The sequence below is a fragment of the Mytilus trossulus genome, chromosome 7 (genome assembly GCF_036588685.1).
Source record: "Mytilus trossulus isolate FHL-02 chromosome 7, PNRI_Mtr1.1.1.hap1, whole genome shotgun sequence".
In the NCBI taxonomy this organism is placed as follows: Eukaryota; Metazoa; Mollusca; class Bivalvia; order Mytilida; family Mytilidae; genus Mytilus; species Mytilus trossulus.
In genome coordinates, this window is record NC_086379.1 from 74,861,399 (window position 1) to 74,883,237 (window position 21,839).

At 31.9% G+C, this 21,839-nt stretch overlaps 1 protein-coding gene across 2 annotated transcripts in view; it reads right to left on the bottom strand.

The window, feature by feature from the left end:
- Window positions 1-21,839, bottom strand: part of LOC134725806 (uncharacterized) — an 88,642-nt gene that overhangs the window by 3,373 nt on the left and 63,430 nt on the right. The window contains exons 50-75 of one of the 2 annotated variants that reach the window (XM_063589973.1): window positions 21,682-21,777; window positions 20,599-20,805; window positions 19,861-20,125; window positions 19,560-19,647; window positions 18,600-18,696; window positions 18,180-18,341; window positions 17,593-17,754; window positions 17,129-17,290; window positions 15,245-15,406; window positions 14,781-14,945; window positions 13,875-14,036; window positions 12,838-13,005; window positions 12,199-12,360; window positions 11,150-11,317; window positions 9,717-9,872; window positions 8,696-8,854; window positions 7,946-8,104; window positions 7,121-7,321; window positions 6,428-6,592; window positions 5,645-5,806; window positions 5,042-5,203; window positions 4,334-4,456; window positions 3,410-3,514; window positions 1,968-2,076; window positions 1,184-1,428; window positions 466-507 (exon numbers count right to left, since the gene is read on the bottom strand). In XM_063589973.1, coding sequence (XP_063446043.1) covers window positions 466-507; window positions 1,184-1,428; window positions 1,968-2,076; window positions 3,410-3,514; window positions 4,334-4,456; window positions 5,042-5,203; window positions 5,645-5,806; window positions 6,428-6,592; window positions 7,121-7,321; window positions 7,946-8,104; window positions 8,696-8,854; window positions 9,717-9,872; window positions 11,150-11,317; window positions 12,199-12,360; window positions 12,838-13,005; window positions 13,875-14,036; window positions 14,781-14,945; window positions 15,245-15,406; window positions 17,129-17,290; window positions 17,593-17,754; window positions 18,180-18,341; window positions 18,600-18,696; window positions 19,560-19,647; window positions 19,861-20,125; window positions 20,599-20,805; window positions 21,682-21,777 — 4,014 coding nt within the window. The remainder of the gene's footprint in view (window positions 1-465; window positions 508-1,183; window positions 1,429-1,967; window positions 2,077-3,409; window positions 3,515-4,333; window positions 4,457-5,041; window positions 5,204-5,644; window positions 5,807-6,427; window positions 6,593-7,120; window positions 7,322-7,945; window positions 8,105-8,695; window positions 8,855-9,716; window positions 9,873-11,149; window positions 11,318-12,198; window positions 12,361-12,837; window positions 13,006-13,874; window positions 14,037-14,780; window positions 14,946-15,244; window positions 15,407-17,128; window positions 17,291-17,592; window positions 17,755-18,179; window positions 18,342-18,599; window positions 18,697-19,559; window positions 19,648-19,860; window positions 20,126-20,598; window positions 20,806-21,681; window positions 21,778-21,839) is intronic. The other variant, XM_063589974.1, reaches the window with a different exon arrangement.

The window sequence follows — 21,839 nt, forward strand, 5'->3', positions numbered from 1 at the left end:
AATGTGGTCCTTTTTTACAGCTCATTGATATATGATTAATTAACTGTCAGAAGCAACATAACAAGTAATTTCATAAGCGCTGATCAGAGGTGCATTTTATAGCCAAGTTGTGATCCAACAACCCTAGTAAAGAAGTTGTAGATTGAAGTTAAGATAGTTTCCAACACATGCATAAAGATTATGTCAGACAATTGTACTATACTGTTTGAGTGTACTTATACCATGGTTTTAGGTAGATAAAAATTTCCCTAAAGTGATAAGACCAAATTTAGTAAAGAATTTGTACATTGTAGTTAAATAGTTCCCTCACGAACATGAGGATTATCTATTACCATGACTAAATGAAGTAATTTCCTCAAGTAATAATACCAATTTCATGCAGTGTTATCTTAGTTCAATGCATCACAACTTGGCTTAAATATAAAAATCAACACAATGCAATTTGGCAAATATATAAAGTCAAACCTGCGTCTAATATCATTCTACCATCTGGTTGCCACATTAATCCTGTTTTGTAAAAATATTCTATCATCTTATTTCAATATAAAGCTTACTCGTATCTTTTTAGACAGTAGTTGCAAAGACATTATTAACTACCTTGGTGTCAGTTTAATACCTCAGGAATTGATTTTTACGTTTGCAACTGTATTTCAGATTCAGATTTGTAATAAAAAGTCAAAGACATGATTTATTAAGGAAAAGTTTGATTTAAAAAAAAAAGACAGTAGTTGGTTGTATATCTTAAGGTAGTACATAAAACTACAGGGAGATAACTCTGTTGTAAAATCTGCTAAACATTTTAATCATGATATATTGTTGAAAGTAGATGTGTAGAAACGATATGAATTGCCCCTTCTCAAATGTAGAAAAATCTGCTATTTCAACAACATATGTGGACACAAAAATTATCAGGGTAGTTTCACATATCAAAAATCAGCTCTAAATCTGAAGGTGTATAGGAAAAAAGTCTGTTTTACTGTGATTTTTAACTATTTTCTAAGTCTTAAACCTGTAATTTCGGCAAAAAATCAGTGGAGTGGAACTAAACTTAAACTTGATGGTTAACTCAAATACCAAAAGTTAGCAGGAAATAAAAATCCACAACACACATTAAGTCAAAAGTAAAACTGTTAGAGAAAATAATCATTCTGACAATGTTATATTGAAAAGGGAACTAACTCACCTTCAAATCCTCTGTTATCGTATGTTATCTCTGGTAACTGCTGCATACCATGTTGTCCATAGTAAGGGGACGGTGATGGATCTCTATACATTAACATCCTAGGTCCAGTATTATACCTTGATCCTGTATCGTACAGAATCGGCTGTCGTGGAGTATTATTAGAAGTATACAAACTAGCTTTGTCATAGTCATGGTACCTCTCTGGTTCTTTGTAAACTGATCTCCTTGAAGAAGATCCTTTTCTTCTACAAATATAAACACAATTTATTTAAAGTTATATCTGACATTATACATAAGTGAAAAACACAGGGAATTTTGTTACCATTACTATGGAAAGAATTTGTAAATGTGCCTGCTACTGCTGATTTATGTCTTAAATATTTGAAGTGGATAAAAATAAAAATTGACTAAAAATGAAGTCCATTTATCAGTAAGTACAGTATTTTTTTTAAAATCCTGATGGCAAGCTTTTGTCCTAGTTTCATAACAATCTATGAAGCTTTATAAATTAACCATTTTAAAGAAATTTATTTCCAAACTGTCTGAAATTGATAACTCAGTTGTTTCATCAGTAAAATACAGAAAAATAAAGAACTTTTTTTCAAAAGCCTCTGTCAAAACTTCATTAATTCAATGAAGATTTGACAAAGTTATTGATATCTAAAAAAAACTTTAAACCAAAAACTGGACCTTAACATGGATGTTGTCAACTACACTGATAAAATGAAGGAATTTTTAATCCCCCCCAAAAAATCAAACTTTATCTTAAAACATATTGACTTACGCTACTAATGAACAGCAGCATACAATAACAACTATGATGATAAGTAGTGCCACACCCCCAGCAACAGATCCAGCTATAATCTTCTCTGTCTGACTCAATCCTGTTGTGGCTGGAAAACAAGCAGAATATATAAATGATATAATGCTATAACTAGGCAGGATATTATAACTGATAAAATAATGGCTGTGTATTACTATAAAATGAGTATTATTAAACTGGGAAATGAAGTTTAATGTGAATAAAAAAAGTGAGAGGCCAAATAAATATACTTTTTGCACCCTTGTCGCACTCATATATTTCAATTTAGTTTGATTTTTTGTTAAAATTCATAGAATTAGACATTAAAAACTGCCTACCATGTGAACATAAATCATATACTTGATGAATAGACTATCAGTACCAATTGAGACACTTTTTTATAGTTGTTCCAGTAACTATTTTCCAAAGCAATTTTGTTCATACACATATTATCAATACTGTAGTTGTCATACACATATTATCAATACTGTAGTTGTCATAAATATAAATCAAGTTATAATTATCCAAATAAGCCAAACATGCAAATGTTAAATGTAACAGTTTAGAGTAGCTAAACATTCTTAAGGAGGCTCGAGGGTACAAAAAAATCAGAAAAAAATCAAACATTTGTTTTTCATTACAAATTTTATTTGTTACCTTTTGTAGTTGTTACTTTATCATATGGTACAAAAATCATTCAAAATAATCAATTCGTGTTGGCCCCAGATGACTTTTACCATGTATTTATCATTGAAAAAGTTCCAAATTATCTCCCTTTGGTGGAAAAATGCCATTTTTTTGCTTTAAAATTGAAATATCTTTTTCAACTCATCGGTGACCTATATTTTTTAATATAATTTCCATATAAGCTGTACTTAAACTAAATTATTGTAAAATTTGAGCGATTTCTGTAATAAATTTCTCTTTTTATTTCGATATTAACTTTATTTCTCCTACTACTTCAACAGAAAAAAAACACTTTTACAAAAATGTATGCTTCTTTCGAAGGCAGATTGTGAGCGCAAATGAACGGTGACCCCACTTTTTTTTTTCTTTTTTTTCTATTAACTATAAGATAAAGTTCATTCATAGAAAAATATAGAGAAATCCTATATAAATTATTTAGACCCGCGAACCCCCTTAAATTGGAAGTTTTTCAGAGGAAAAGAAGCAATGATTACATTTTTAAATGAACGATTTCACATTGTCATAGAATTTCAACTATGGGGAAACTGCTCCAATACTATACACCTTATGGCTAATCCCGGCTGACCCGGTCGCTTGAACTTATGACGCACACAACAATCACTTTTCCATTGTGGCGTTAGATATTTTGTTTTATGACGTCAAAATTTAAAGGGAACCTGTGTGATTTCCAGTAATGGCGGACAAATAGCGATAAGGTGTATTGTGACATAACTTACATTTGCGAGTTTCACATCTTGCTCCAGTGTAGTCCTCTGGACAGGAGCAGGATACTGGATTTCTGTTACATGTACCTCTCACACAATAGCTAGCATCACACTTGTCTGAAAAACAAAATACATTCTTATTAAAAGTTTATAAATCCAGTTCTTCATAGTATGCTTCTTTTTCGGATAAAGTAAATATAAACAGTTTACAAACCTTAAATTATATCTATTTATATATATACTAAAAACTTATCAGTTTATATGAATAAGCATATATGCTAACAGTTTTATGCAAAGTGAATGTATGTGTATTTTATCTGGTATGTACAATCATATAATAATATAGTATCTGTATAAGCATAAAAGCTAGCCCTGATTGATTGTTTAATAAAAACTATAACACAAGTTCCCATTATTTCAGACATTATGGTTTTCTTCATTAGAAGAATTATTAAAACATTGAAACAACAAAATATCATTGCTTTCTACGACGTTCATTTGTCATGCTTTTTTCTTTCATAAAATATTTTACAATCTTATACATGTACAAAGTGTTTAGCTTTTAAGTTTGAAATTTTTAACTCCTAAAGATTTTTTTAGTTTTTTGGTAGATTTCTGTGCCAAATACTCTTTCTATTGCAGTGAACTTTAGATTTTTTAACAAATGGTTAAATTCAAAATAAATCTAATAGAAAGTACCATGAGTATAGTCTATAAATAAAAATAAATAAAAAACTGTAAAAATTATTAAAGCAAATGTATATACCTCAAACAAAGACTACACAAATTTGTCTATTTATCCCTGGTTCATTTGACAATTACCACAAAGGGATAAACACAAAAACAATAGTCATATTATATAGGAAAGTTATAGTCTAGTAAAGAAATAGTTAATGTTGCTTAAAAAAACCAAGTCTAAATATAACTTGTACTTACGTGTGCAGACATTATTCTGTTCCTGGTAGTTAGCCAGACATGAACATTTGAATCCATCGTTGACGTCATCTTGACACAGAGAATTTGCAGTGCAATTGTTTTTACTAGGAGTATCACAATAACCTGCAGGGAGAAAAATGATTGAGTAAAGTCTAACACAATCACATAAACTGTACTGATGCTCACCTATCTTAAACCCCTGACTGAGATCACCCCTAGTTTTTGGTGGGATTTGTGTTGTTTATTCTTTAGTTTTCTATGTTGTGTCATGTGTACTATTGTTTGTCTGTTGTCTTTTTCATTTCTAGCCATGGCGTTGCCAGTTTTTAGATTTATGAGTTTGACTGTCCATTTGGTATCTTTCGTCCCTCTTTTAAAGCTGCCAATTATCTGGCCAGCCAAAATTAAGGCATGTTTCATCACCTTGAGAAATCTGTTCACAAATACAAGGTGCTCTCTTTTCTAGCAGAGGTATATCCTCATACCACACAGGTTATATTTTAATTAATTTATAAAACAGTGTTCATATGTCCGTAATTTTTCGAAAGAATTACTGACAGGTTTATTAGCTTAAGAAATTTTTGTAATATATAATACAAATGAGTTTTATTCATGGATTCTTAATATTTGAGCAAATTAGATTCTAAGGAAAACAGAATCCAAAAGAAATCTAAGAAATAAAGTTATGTTGGTATGGTAGATACTTACTCTTACAATCTGCCAATCTTGTAGATGCAGGCTGGTCTGTGTACTTGCCATCAGGGCATACCTTACAGGAGAACTGACCTGTCAAATCCTGATAGTAATTCAAAGGACATAGGTCACAGTTACCAGTGGCAGTATTCAGTCTTTGTCCAACTAGACAAGGGGCTGTAAATAATCATAACACTGCAATTTATTTTGCAATTTGGTATTACATTAAAATTAACAAGTATCAGATAAAAATGGAACCCACCTAAAAAAAAAGTCTTTTTTTACAACTTTTACATGTTAGATTTTATTATTGTGGTTACAAATTACAGCCATAAATTCATGGTTCATATAACTCCCAAAAAATCTATGAAAATTTAAAGTTATATTTCTTTTTCAGGTTGAATATCTTTTGCAATTGTTAAGAGGTCATTTGAATAATTCACGTTATTCACATTTCCTACCAAGCACAGTCTTAGTAAGAACATTTTGATTGGTTTAAAACAATATAAACAATGGAAATTGAGCCAATGACATAATGTTATTTTCATTTTGGTGTACAAACAATGAGACTACCCATAGTCCTTTAGATTCTAAAAAGGCTAATTAAAAAATACTTACACTGACTGCATGCTGCGTTTGATATTGAGCCGACACCAGGAGTTGTATATCCAGATGGACAAGCCACACATAATAAGCCATCGGTAGCTTTGTTACGATACTTGCCCTTAGGACAGGCAACACACTGAGCTCCTATACCTTCTTGACCAGAAGCACAGTCACCTGCAGTTATAAAATCACAATGTAAAATACTTGTTCCAAAATAGAAATATTTGCTTTGTTTGGAATTTTTTTTACAACCTTACTTCTTAGCCACTTTTTTGTAAAAATAATACATTAAAGAGCTATACCTCTACAAAAAAGTTAACAATTTCAGCTATGTTGACATAATGTATTTGTAAATCTTTATTTGCTATTTATTTTTGCTTTTAAAACGTCCTATCTATCTATTATAGTTTTTAACATAATAGCCATAACATATACATCAGTAATAATCATCATTAAAGGGCAATAACTCCAATAAAAAGTTGCTGACAATATCAACCAAGTTGACTTATTAACAGGTCATGTCTACCTGACCATGTTTGCAGTTTCTCTCAATCTATGATAGTTTTCAAGAAAAAAGTAAAAAATGAAAACAAAAATTGGTAAAATTCATTATGTAGGTCAATATCTATTGAACATTAGTTGTCAGATAGTTTTGTTGAACTTAAAAAGAAAGTAGTTCTCAACCTTATGTACATATCTGTTCCTGTCAATTTTCTCTATCTAGAGTGGTTTTAAAGAAAATATCATCTCATAATCTATTCTAGGGTAAAGTGATACATGTAACATGATACTTACGTATACAACTACTTGAGTCTGTTGCCCCTGGAGATTGAGTAGTATAACCTTGAGTACAGTCTGTACAACTGTCTTGCCATTTATCACTATTATATTGCCCTATAGGACAAGGTGTACAAATGTTGTTCGCTGTGTTCCTATACTGGCCTGGTGTAGTGCAATTCCCTGAAGAAAAAAAGGAATAGTTATATAACAAAAAAAGAATTCGTCTTTATTAAGTTTTAGGCATCCACTGAACCATAACAATGAGGCCAACAAGTTCAAAAGAAATATGACCTAGATAAGTTTAGAAAATAAGTTACCCCAGTATATGTATAACCCAGTATTCTACTGCCTAAACTTTAAAACTTTATACAAATAAAAGTGTAACAAAGATGATCTTATGAAAATTTAATGATAAGAATTATCTGAGATTAATTTAGTGGCTACAGTCAGAAGATTCTTCTTGAATAAATGTTGGTATCAACTTTCAACACAAATTGTTTCATATCTTGCTCTATCAAAATAAAACTGTCATATATTATAAATCCTATATTATAGCTTGCTGCCTGATGTGAGCCAAGACTCATGTTGAAGAGCCTAATTTGACCTTTAATGGTTTACTTTTACAAATTGAATGGAGAGTTGTCTCATTGGCACTCATACCATATCTTCTTATATCTATAGTCTGACTTTTAAAGAAAATCCACTTACTGACAGTGCAGTCTGAGGAGGAAGTACCAGGTTGATTAAGAGGTGTAATGAAATCAATTGGACACATTTGACATTCCATGGTTGCCCGATTGGTACTATCTCTGTAATATCCTCTCAAACAGCTCTGACATGACTGGATACCAGTATTAGAGCCTCCTGGAGTATAGTTAGGATTGATCTCAGTTCCACTTCCACAATTAACTGTCAAAAACAAATCACAAAGTTAGAATTAAACATTTCAGATAGACTGAAGTAATGATTGTTTGCTGTGGTGAATGACTGACTGTTAAACATCCAGTGACCAATGAGAACAAGACAATTTTATATGAACATATAGATCCTGTTTTGTGCTATACTGACTCACTGAGCTGGATTTTTGAAGAGTATCAACTAAAGTTTATACCTAGTCTTTAGATTAGCCAAGACCAAGGCTCTGTGTTGAAGAAAGTACTTTGACCTTTAATTGTTTTACTTTTACAAATTGTGACTTGGATGGAGAGTTGTGTCATTGGCACTCATACCACATCTTCATATATCTATTGTTTGTTTTCTTTCTTTCTATTATCACAGTAACTACCTTTACAATCTGATTGTAGTGAGGCTGTTTGAACAGTGAATGTTGTAGGGATTATTTTATTGTAAATATATTATTAATCTAAATGTATTGCATGGTGTATTTAGAATATTGCTGAACTCTTGCACCTAGTTTAAGATTTGTTGGGTCTGTTTATCTTAGCAACCAATCAGATTGCCTAGAATTTAAAATTTGTGATGTCTGGGAATTGTAATCAGCCAATCAGTTTTCATTATTATTACAATGTTTACCTTTACAATCTGATATTTGTGTGGCTGTTTGAAGAGTGAATGTTGTATATCCATTCAAACAAGATATACAGGTTGTCTGCTGCTTCTGTGGTTGGTAATGGTCGTATCCACACACTTCACACTGATTGTTGACAAGTTTGTATCCAGCTTGACAGTCAGCTACAGAACAACAATATACATTTATTGATGATTCAGTATTTTATATAGAATACCATAGGACATTTGAAGTTTCGTTGAAGCCTGACTGGAGTGGGACCCCCTTATAAAAAGTTCTAGATCCCCCATTGAAACGAAATTGGGTCACATTCAAAATAAATTTTTTGGTAAAAAATTAATGAACTTTGTGCATGAGGTTAAACAATCATTGTTAAAATGCTTTCAAAGAGAATTGATAGTGGAATTGCAATCAATTAAGGTAGGGGGTGCAACCCCTAGTCAACCATATAAGGCTTTGCTGAACTAAATTTAGCTCTAACTATGGAGTATAGTTGCTCTTAAAGTAATAGAAGCTCATTATCATAAACAGTGGTGCCCCCTTTTAATTACCAAAAAGAATAAATATATCATGCTTTTCAATTTTTTGTGTTTTCCAGTGGTCTTTGATCTGCTCTACGGAATTTACAGTGCAATCATTACATAATAAAGTTGAAACTATTGAGTCATTTATGAATAAAGTGGGAGATTCTTAAAATTAGAAAAAAACATGGAATTATTAGATCTTATTACAAGATATATCTATGTTATACTTACGAACATTACATGCATTCTGATTGGTAGATCCAGTACTAGCAGTAATGAATCCAGTTGGGCATTTTGTACAACTACTGGCTTTCTTCTCAATTTTATAATACCCAATCTGACATTTGACACACTGACCATTTACATCTTCATATCCTGGATCACAACTCACTAAAATCATAAAAAAAACACAAATTATTTGATATCTATTTAATGCAATCGCAAAAAATACAAGTCAATAAATCACTACTTAGTGCAATCATAAAAAAACCCACTAATCATTAGATCAGTAATCACCGAAATCACTGAAATCATAAACATCACTTTTAAAGTATTCAAACTTCTATAAAATTCTCTGCATCCCAATGAAATGGCACCAAACAAGAATGTGTTCACAGTAAATAGATGCCCCACTCACACTATCATTTTTTTTTTATGTTTAGTGGACAAAGCTATAACTTGGGTCAAAACTCTAATTTGGCATTAAAATTAGAAAGATCACATCATAAGGAATATGTGTTTTAAGTTTCAAGTTGATTGAACTTCAACTTCATCAAAAACTACCTTGACCAAAAACTTTAACCTCAAAGACAAAAAAAATAAAACTTGAAGCAAGACAGACAGATGACATACATAAGAATGGAAGCACAGACTGAACAAGTGAAACTGCGAGCTACTGCTCACTGATGATACCCCTGCCGCAAGTGGATAATATTAATAGTGTAAAAATATGCAAGTGTTCGGTAAACAGGAAGTTGTCGAGTGATGAATCTGAAAACACATCACACAGTATAGCTGACTTATATAAATCCTAAAACCAAATTTCAGAAATCCTTGTATTGTAGTTCCTGAGCAAATGCGACGAAAAATATTCATGGGACGGACAGACTGACTGACAGACTGACAGAAGGACAGACAGAGGTAAAACAGTATACCCCCCCTTTTTTAAAGCTAAAGCGGGGGTATAAAAACATAATGCCCATAAATGGCGCATAACAAAAAAACAATGGATTAAAATTATTATAATACTTACATATACAATCATTAGATGATGTAGCCCCAGGAAGAGTGGTAGTTTTCTGTGAAGGACAGCTATCACAATCAGTCTCCCATTTATTACTCTGGTATGTACCAGCAGGACAAATCTCACATCCAGTACCAACTATCTTGTATCCAGCTGTACAGTTACCTAAAATTAACAAATCAATACTAAACACAGTGTTATAGCCAGCTGTACAGTTACCTAAAATTAACAAAACAATATTAAACACAGTGTTATAGCCAGCTGTACAGTTACCTAAAATCAACAAAACAATATTAAACACAGTGTTATAGCCAGCTGTACAAATTAACAAAACAATATTAAACACAGTGTTATAGCCAGCTGTACAGTTACCTAAAATCAACAAAACAATATTAAACACAGTGTTATAGCCATCTGTACAGTTACCTAAAATTAACAAAACAATATTAAACCCAGTGTTATAGCCATCTGTACAGTTACCTAAAATTAACAAATCAATACTAAACACAGTGTTATAGCCAGCTGTACAGTTACCTAAAATTAACAAAACAATATTAAACACAGTGTTATAGCCAGCTGTACAGTTACCTAAAATCAACAAAACAATATTAAACACAGTGTTATAGCCATCTGTACAGTTACCTAAAATCAACAAAACAATATTAAACACAGTGTTATAGCCATCTGTACAGTTACCTAAAATTAACAAAACAATATTAAACACAGTGTTATAGCCAGCTGTACAGTTACCTAAAATCAACAAAACAATATTAAACACAGTGTTATAGCCATCTGTACAGTTACCTAAAATTAACAAAACAATATTAAACACATTGTTATAGCCAGCTGTACAGTTACCTAAAATCAACAAAACAATATTAAACACAGTGTTATAGCCATCTGTACAGTTACCTAAAATTAACAAAACAATATTAAACCCAGTGTTATAGCCATCTGTACAGTTACCTAAAATTAACAAAACAATACTAAACACAGTGTTATAGCCAGCTGTACAGTTACCTAAAATTAACAAAACAATACTAAACACAATGTTATAGCCAGCTGTACATTTACTTAAAATTAATTAAACAATATTAAACAGTGTTATATTCAACTGAACAGTTATACAAAATTAACAAAACAACAATAAACTCTGTCTTTTATCCAGCTGTATTAATACCCCAAATGACCAAAACAACAGTAAACTCTGATTTATATTCAGTTGTACCAATACCCCAAATTAACAAAACAACAGTAAACTTTGTCTTATATTCAGTTGTACCAATACCCCAAATTAACAAAACAACAGTAAACTTTGTCTTATATTCAGTTGTACCAATACCCCAAATTAACAAAACAACAGTAAACTTTATCTTATATACAGTTGTACACTTAGGCAACAATAACATCTAATCTCAATATTATAATTTATTAATACATACCCACAGTACACTGTGATTGTGATGGAGTTCCAATCGATGGAGTGATACGGTCTAATGGACACAATGTACACTCAGAGAATAAATCTATGTTATTGTCCTTGAAGTAGCCTCTATCACATTTTACACAGTTACCCTGGCTATCTTTTTCTTCACCAGCGGTACAATAAGCTAGAAGAAAACATCAAAGGTGACAATCAAATACAAATAAACAGATTGGATATAATGTAACATTGCAAAAAACAAGTTATTTTTCTTTGTTTAATGCCTGGATGAAAGTGTAAAAATGGCAAAATCAAATGAAATTTAAGGATTGTACTGAAATTTGAAGTAAGGAAACAATTTTTTTAAAAGAATTTTGAAGATTTGAAGCCAGATTAGTATATTTTTTTTTACATAAAATACAGTTTTTAATAAACAAAACACTTGGAATGGACATTGTTCAATGTTTTCAATTTCTCCTTCAAAATCAAAATCTAATGAAATATTACTGTTGAGAAATTAACCATCTTGAGTCATTCAAATCATTTCAATTTTAATTGGTTGCCTTCAATAGACTGTTCTTGAATGTTTTTAGAAAAATGGAAAGAAAGTTCACCATGTAAATATGATGAGACAGTCATTATAAGTTGGTTGATGCTATGAATGCTATATGATATCGACAACTTGAAACTAGAGGCTCTTAAGAGCCTGTGTCGCTCACCTTGGTCTAAGTGCATACTATAAAACAAAGGACACAGATGGATGACAAGTGAGTAAAACTGTATCAAGTGAAACCAGGTGACTATTAGTGATTAAGTGTATCAAGTGAAACCAGGTGACTATCAGTGAGTAAGTGAATCAATTGAAACCAGGTGACTTTAGTGAGAAAGTTTATCAAGTGAAACCAGGTGACTTATAATGAGTAAGTGAATCAATTGAAACCAGGTGACTTCTAGTGATTAAGTGAATCAAAGTGAAACAAGGTAACTATTAGTGATTAAGTGAATCAGTTGCTATGTGACTTCTAGTGATTAAATGAAGTCCACATAGTCTGGTAGACTGATACTTACTTTCACACTGTGTTTGGCTGATTGATCCAGTCTGTCTGGTATATGTGTTAGTTGGACAATCTTTACATGAAGTCTGGTAGTGAAGGTCCTGATAAGTTCCTCGAACACATGTGTCACATCCAGTGTCACCACTGTTTCTACTAGATCCAGCTTGACAATTCCCTACAATACACAATATATATGGTTTTAGATAAAATCATAACTATCTGATAGGTTCCTGGAGTCAAGCCAATTAGTTATATAGGTCAATTTAAGAAACATGTAATTTGTGACCATGTTTGGTGGTCAATTAAAGAAATGTGTAATTTGTGACCATATTATATGGTCAATTTATGAAATGTGTTATTGTGACTGTATTTATGTGGTCAATTTAAGAGAGCCTTTTTTGACTTTTTCTCGAGACCATACGTCAACTGAAAGAGGAACTGGGCTTTTGAAAAAGTTTGCATGGTTAAAGAAAGCAGGAGTAATTATAATAAAACAAGGGCCTGCATTTGTACAGTTGTCCTTTTGTGTTTTAGTATATCCAAGCAAGGTGAATACCAAAGATCTCTGTGAATTCTAAACAAAGGATAAATTCTTGGTGCCCCTAAATTATATCCTCAGGTTAAATCCTTGCATCCTAACACTGATACTTACTAACTGTACATTGTTGTGAACTTGTTGATTTCTTCCCTGGAGTTACATAATCAGATGGACAAGCAGTGCAATTCATAAAGCGATCGTTGGTATTATGTTTATAGAAGCCAATCTCACAATCAACACAATTTCCATTGTCCATCCTTTCCTGTCCCTCAGGACAATAATCTAAGAATAAAAATAAAACAACATACTAAAAATCAACAGTGGCGGATCTAGAAATTTTCATAAGTGGGGGCCCACTGACTGACCTAAGAGGGGGCCCGCTCCAGTCACGCTTCAGTGATTCCCTATATAAGCAACCAATTTTTTTCCCAAAAAGGGGGGGCCCAGCCCCCCTGCCCCCCCCCCCCTAAATCCGCCTCTGATCAACATGTATATACATCAACATAGGGGGGATATCATACAAAATACAAATTTAGGTACAAAAATATTATTGGAATTAAATAAACACACCTCATTCATATATAGATTTATGTAAAATACCTTTCCAATAAATTTGATCAGTAAATCACAACCAATTTACATATATTGCCGAGCTATCATAACATCTTATTTATACTGTAAGCACATGTGTCATAAGATCATAACACTAGATGAAAAAAATCAGAACACAGTTTTTACAAACAAAAGATGAACATTTATGACCCATTGAGATATAAATTGCTAACCATTGATACATTCCATGTACCTCCATAAAATTTCACTCCATTAATATATTTGAATTCCAAAAAAAGTGACTGCTAACATCAGTTTGTCTGTGAATAAGAGGAGATGCATCATAACCATTTTTCAGGACTTAACTACATCTCAAACACTCAAATTCAAAACATTTTTGAATAATCAATTTTTTTCTCATGTTTGCAGTTTGAAAAAAAAATATATTGACAACTACAAATAAATATTGCAATATCAAAAACATGATGGCCTAATATATATCTTCAGTCTTTAAGCTTTTATCATTTAAGTTCGCATTAACTTTAAAAAAACAAGGTATAAGATCTTCTATGTTTTTATATCTATAAATTCTGACATACTTATGCACTGTGTAACTGAGGTTGAGGCATCATCTTCTGTCCATGTTCCAGCATTACAATTAATACAGGTAGTCTGGTCTGGAAGTGGTTGGTATTGCCCTGTAGCACATTTATCACACTGTGAACCGCCTTGGTTTGATTTATATCCAGCAGCACAACTAACTGTTAAAAAGTAAACAAACACAATGTTAATAATTTTATAAAAGTTAAAATAAAACAAATTTGTTTGGTTTCAAAGTACATTTATGAAGGTATGAAAAGACATTGATTTAGAGAGCTGTCTGGTGCGACCAGGTTTGGTTAAGAGACCCCAATGTTTAACTGGATTCCAATCATTGTACAGACAGCAGTAACAAATCAATACCTTGTCTTGATCATTTGGGTTTGTAACATAACATATAAATCAACCTAATTTCTGAACATTCATGATGCAGAGACATTGATGAACACACCCAAACAATCAATAAATTAAAGACAATTTAGTTCGAGAGTCAGATTCAAATGTGACTAGTAAAGTCAGAGATCATAACCCCAAATATCTCCCCTCTGAGATATCGTGGCAACAGGCCTGACTCGAAGACTTTACAATTCATGCACTTGCATGTAATTGACCCATGGTCTACTGGGTGTAACTCATTCATTAAATTAAAAACAGCTTAATATTGGTGCAAAGTATCATATCATTGCCAGGTTTTTATTATTGCAAAAAATGTGACAGAGTTGTAAATGCAATAATCTAAACTCGCATTTTGAAATATTCTATATGAATTAAACAGGTTTTTCTCACAATCGTAAAAATTAAAATAGTATTTAAGTCTGATATAATAAAAATACAATAATAAATGCACGCAATAACTTTTGAATTTACAGTAAAAAGAAGCCTAAACAAATATGACTAAAACTTACAGATAGAACAATCGGTGGCCGAGGTTGATCCTGTTGATGGCGTCTTTTTATTTTGAGGACACTGTATACATTGTGCATAAATGTTTACACTGTTGTCCTTGTAGTATCCAATCTCACAGGGCTCACAAGTCATAGAGTTGTTCTGGTATCCAGACTCACAGAAAACTGTAACAGAACATTATAAAATGTGTTAAAAATAATCTTAACCATTTATATACACAAAGTTTCTCGTACTGCAACAATTACAAGACTGACATGACCTTTAAGTTAAAAAAAATGAAAAAAATTGTTCAGATCTCATGATATTTAACACAATTGTTTCATTTGCTTTGAATAAACATGGGTAAAGTTGTACTACATTGGTGGTATTCAGTAATCGGCAAATGGACTTTAATGTGTCCAAGTATTTTTCTTTAGCAAAACTTTTTAGACATTTTTAATTTAAATTCTGATTTACTACTCACATTTGCATTCATCTTGGGATGTAGAAGCCTCCTGGTCAGTTCTGTAACGAGCTCCACCACATGACAAACATGACGTCTGCCATTTCTGTGGCTGGTATTCACCAATTGGACATTTCTCACATGTACTGGTACCAACACGTTTGTATCCAGCTTCACAAGCCTCTGTCAAGATAAAGAAATGATACATACCATATAATGAGGTTTGGGGTTTTACTTTCGAGTACCACAGATTTTCAACTGGAATTTGCTTTGTTTGTAATTATGTTTACATGTATTGCTTTATTGATATGCAAAGAAAATATTAAACTGTGGTTCTTTGTCCCAAACCTGTGTTTGTTCAGTTTATACTTCTAACTAAGAACTGGTTAACATATCTTTGGCCCCTTACTGATCTCTGATTAGGGTAAAACAGATACTTCATTTGCACTGTATCTTTTCAGCGTTTGGTTCGGGCCCCAAAAAGGGAAAGCATATAAGTATTCGCAACATAGTTCCAGAATAGAATAAGGAGCAATATATAAGGAGGATTGGGGGGACTAGTAATGTGGATTAATGATATACATTTCATATCAATATCAAATGATTGGAACATATTTATGTCACATATTTCAAATAAACTTTTAATGAAGCATTCAGCACATAATCATTGAAAAATGACAAATGCTTGTGAAAGCAAGGGAAATAATACCAATATTGTCAAATTTTTGTAAAAAATAAATTGAAATTGAATCTTTTCATTATGTTGTATGTAGGGGTGTCGAAGAGCATTTAACATAGTCTCATGGGTTTTTGTGCTGTAAATAATGCACTGTGATGTCACAATTTCCATTGTAAAAACATGCATAGTACCAAATCCTATGACGTACAAAAATCTATCATCTGACAACAAGTATTCAATTATCACTAGGTAGCACCAGATATTGAACAAGAAAATGTTAGAAAATTGCCCCTTCTTTTCATAAAATAGATTTTCTTAAGAATGTCCCTCTGAGAATATAAATAGCAATCACTAATAAATATTTGTTTAAATATGTTTCATATGCTGCATTGTTGTTTTAAAATTCCAAGTCAGGAACCTGTTATTGTCATAGTTATCATAAGTTTATGTTTATCATATTTGTTTTTTGCTAAATTGTTATTCCCTTTGATACAGGATATGTATAACAACTTCACCACCGTCTTAAACCATTAAATCAACCACTATGGTGTCAATATCTGCTCTTTCATTTAAACTATATAATTGTCAATCAAGGGAGATAACTAGCCAAATGTAAATCTGTATTTATTGATATTACATTCTCCTTGTACAGTAGAACCTGTACTAAGGGTAGTAAATCTGTACTTACTGATATTACATTCTCCTTGTACAGTAGAACCTGTACTAAGGGTAGTAAATCTGTACTAACTGATATTACATTCTCCTTGTACAGTAGAACCTGTACTAAGGGTAGTAAATCTGTACTTACTGATATTACATTCTCCTTGTACAGTAGAACCTATACTAAGGGTAGTAAATCACACTTACTGATATTACATTCTCCTTGTACAGTAGAACCTGTACTAAGGGTAGTAAATCTGTACTTACTGATATTACATTCTCCTTGTACAGTAGAACCTGTACTAAGGGTAGTAAATCTGTACTTACTGATAATACATTCTCCTTGTACAGTAGAACCTGTACTAAGGGTAGTAAATCTGTACTTACTGATATTACATTCTCCTTGTACAGTATAACCTGTACTAAGGGTAGTAAATCTGTACTTACTGATATTACATTCTCCTTGTACAGTAGAACCTGTACTAAGGGTAGTAAATCTGTACTTACTGATATTACATTCTCCTTGTACAGTAGAACCTGTACTAAGGGTAGTAAATCGTACTTACTGATATTACATTCTCCTTGTACAGTAGAACCTGTACTCAGTGTAGTAAATCCAAGTTGACAAGATATACAGCTGGAATGTACACCTGATGTTCTGTAAGTACCTACAGCACAGTCCACACAGTTGCCATTCTGAGATAATTCTTTGCCAGATGGACATTCATCTAGAAATAAACAATTCATACTGACTGTGTACTCATGGTGACATATATTGCAAACCAATTATCTTTGAAAGTGCTCTTATATTTAGAGAAGAAAAATTAACAAATTGTCTTGAAAAGGTCAAATTGGGTCTTTTACACACACCAATGAGGTAAATAAACCACAAAGATAAATTGGAGCTGAAAGTTTTATTCTGTCCTGTCTTGATTTTTGTGCTTTCCTTTGTTGGGAGTATATTGAAATTGCTTCAGAAAACAAATCCTGATAAATACAATGTTTTTACCAGTAAGTCCATTCTACTCACCATAACATGAAGCTGATGACAATGAGGCAGGGTCTCTGGTGGTTTGTCCTAATCCACACCAATCACAATAAAACTGCCCTGTACTTTGTTGGTAATAACCTACTGGACAGTCTGAGCACTGTGAATTTGTCATATTGAAATACTGACCAGCTGGACAGGAGTCTAAAAATAGATTTTATAATTTTTAGGAACTAGTTTTTGTATTACATTTTAAGCAGATCATAAAAGTAATATAATTTAATGATTACACATATCATAAGTGAATAAGTTTATAATTTTCGCTTTATATTTCACATAAAATGAATTTAAAATTTCTTTAAAGAATGTCAAAATATATTTTGGAAGTAAAATATAAAATTGTAAGTTCTACCTACTCATGAGTAAGTGTTAAATAACTCAACTTTTGATTTGATGTGTAGATTTTACAAGTTAAATGGTATTTTATAAGCCAACTAACTCATCCGTTTTTGGGAAATACAACTAGGCTTATTGTATTTGTGCATATGTTGTACTAAAAAGAAATTGAAAAGAAGGTAATAGGCTTAAAAATCTTCATTGAACAAAGGAATAGATTCAGTAAGACTTACTATAACACTTGGTTTTAGTATATGTTCCTGTGGTCTGTGTTGTAAATCCAGGGTCACATGACAAACATTCTCTTTGTCCATCCAGATCTGTATACTGACCAATTGGACAGTCCATACAAATCTTTGTTGCAGCCACCCAGTATGTTCCAGGACCACATTTGACTGAAACACAAACAAAATTTAGAACTGTCTTTTAGATACAAATCAGAAGATACAAAAAGGCATATACTTTACAAGTCAAAAGCAAACTGCCATGCCATGGCAAACATAAAAACAACAATTTATTTTCAATACTATTTTATGATTATGATAGAAGAAAGTGAAGCTAGATAGTAGGTCTTTGACCACTTTTCCTCATATAAGAATATGTATATATATCAGAATCAAGATTATACAGGACATACAATTTCCTTTACTTACCACAAGTCCCGTCTATAACGGTCTCTGTATCAGCACAAGATTCAGTAGATGTTACAACAAATCCATTAGGATCTAAAGTTCCTTTGGGAATCATACTCTGTAAATACATATAATATAAATCATACATGGATTATAGTTCTTATAGTGTAAATTCATTATCATATGTTAAATATCAATTTTCGTACATGTGAGCCACAAAATTAAATGTTCAAAGAATGATCAAATTTCCTATAGGCTTGTATGCAGACTTCTGCAAAACGACAAATAGTAAGTTTTCCTTAATCCACGAAAATTGGTACCCACTAAAATAAATGAATTCACAGTATATCATAATTGTGCCATTTACTAAAACTTTAATAGTAATAGAATAGTATGGGTTCAAATTCAATTTATTGAGGCCTTCTTTTTACATTTAATGGTGACACCAATCAAAATTCTAATATATCATAAATGGGTCATCTACCTAATTTAAAGTCCTTACTATTGCTATTAGGTTTTTATTATTTCCTTAATCATATTATGAAATAAAACTAAAAGCAGCATATTGATACTGAATAAATCACTTGTTTTAAGTTTGATGAAAAGTAAATTAAAAATACTAATACACAAAAAAAACATGGGACACAGGTGATGCCCACTTGCATATCATATAAAGTTATAAAGGGACATAACTGAAGAACGGCAAGAGTGGTGCCACCAACATGTATACTTGGTCTAAGTTTTGTGGTAATAAGTATTTTGTATAAGTTTCATAACATTGATTGAGTAAGTAAATAGTATTTTTTCATAGTATTTGGTTGAGGCAAACTAAAGAAACAGAACAGAAACCAACTTTAAGACGGACAGACAGACAAGGGTAAAACCTAATGACTCCTCCACTATGGCATAAAAAGGATTGACACATACAACCTAAAAATTCATGTGTGACCCACGGAAACTGATATACAAAATAAAACTTACTGAGAAGTCAAAAGCTGGACTTTCCAAAACTGCTCTGGTAATGACATCTTCAGCTGGTAATGTTTCTGTGCCTGATGTTAGATCTTTACTGTAAATAAAAGTCAAGATTGTTGTATTGGATAAAAGATTGTATCTCATTACTAACAAGGGCAAGTCTAAAATATGTCTGCAGTCTAGTACTACTAATTCAATCATTTTCTCAACATTACCAAAGAATGCAATCAAATATTTTCTTAATTTATTTTGATATTTCTAATGCACAACTCACTCTGCTTTTGGTACAGTAATATGAACTACTCACTCTGATTGTGGTATTGTAATCTGAACATTAGTAGCACTAATGGCTCTCCTTCGTCTGCCTACATTCACCCCACAGTTGACAACAATTGTGATATTAGAACAGTCACTGGTAGAACACAGTTTACTTCCCCATGTATTATGAATGTTAATGATAGCAGCCAACACACCAGATGTTACTGAGGTCTTCACACCATCACAGTTTGTTGTTGATACTTGTGGATAGGAAATCACGATTACGAGCATTCTCTTAGCTTGTCCTGTTACAGCTGAAAAAATAAATTATTGTCATTAAACAAACTGGACATATGATTATTCATTAATACATTCTCATCTCTTTTTATTCAAAACAGTACAAGAGGAGTCTGTCAGTAAGAATTTTAGAATAAATAATACATGAATTTAAATCTTGAAAAGTGACAGAGCAACACAAAAGTTCATGCATGGGCATAACGCATGAGTTAATTATCAGTTGTGTTAAGTCATGAGTTGATTTTTTCCTTCAATATTTGAGTTTTTGGATCAGAAATTCATTTTATTACATTAACAATGATTTTTTTTATGGAAATATTATAGAAAACACAAGTAACTATATTTTTCATCTACACACTCTAAATGGCTTTTAATGTCTTAATTGACAAAACCAATAATGGCATTGTTGTATGGTGTCTAAGGAGTGAAATTAACAGATTTGATTGTTGAAAAAATCCATCAATAATCTATATTAAAATATAATACTTACGACCACATGGTGGATATCTGAATGGAATAAATCTTGTTGTTGGGTTTATGCTACCGGATGGTCCACATGTGTACAGATTTGGATGGAGGCGAGATATCTTTTCGCTGTTAGAATTGCAGGAAATGGAACAGCCTGTATATGGATTATAATTACTGTTGCAAGACTGATCACCTCCCCATGGATCCTCAGGTTCAGGACATTGGTGAGCTGTAATAAGAGATCATTTTTTTTATCAGATCATTCAATGAGTCTTGTTGGAAGATTGTAATATAAGAATATAAGTTTCAGACTCGAAAAGTTTTCAATATGCCATTGATTTTTTTTAATTAAATCAGTATCCTTATAGGTTTTCTCCTGATTAGGTCCCTGTTAGAAGTATAAACTAACAAATATTTGTTTCCTGTTCTTGCTTAGCCTCCCATCACCTCAGTAGACAAAACTATCTACATATTGCTGTTTTCTGCATACTCAAAAAATAGTTTACAGGACCAAAATTATATTCTTTAATACACATACTTAGTGTTCTACAACTGTGCATATAAAGTTTCATCAATATCTGTTTATAAACATAAGAGTTACCCTTCCAAGGCACCTGGACAGACAAACAAAAAGATTCCTTAATACTCAAAACTTTGATGGCATGACCATAATGAGTAACACTTAATATTGATTGGTCAACATATAGGTTTATGTGTTACATATTTGTTTTTTGTTCATTTCTTAATATAAAAAAGGCCATTAGTTTTTCATTTGAATTGTTTTACATTGTCATTTCGGGGCCTTTTACAGCTGACTGAGGTATGGGCTTTGCTAATTGTTGAAGGCCATACAGTGACCTATAAATGTTAATTTCTGTGTCATTTGGTCTCTTGTGGAAAGTTGTCTCATTGGCAATCATACCACATCTTTTTTTTATATTTGAATTGTTTTACATTTTACCACATCTATTTTTTATATTTGAATTATTTTACATTTTCCCTATCATTAACTATTATGGCTTTTTTCTGCTTTATTTTGTCTCATTCCTTTTGCTTAGGAGCTCAAATACGCCCTCTTATTCTCAATTCTTAAAAGTGTACTTACATTGAACATAGATGTTAAAGTTACAGAACTGTGAATTAGACTCATCATCAATGGCTTCATATGTCATCTGGTATTTACCCCACAGGAATGTAACTCCTGAAAATAAAGTAAATAAATGAATACAGCATCTGGTATTTAATGTCTCTCCTCAATATATA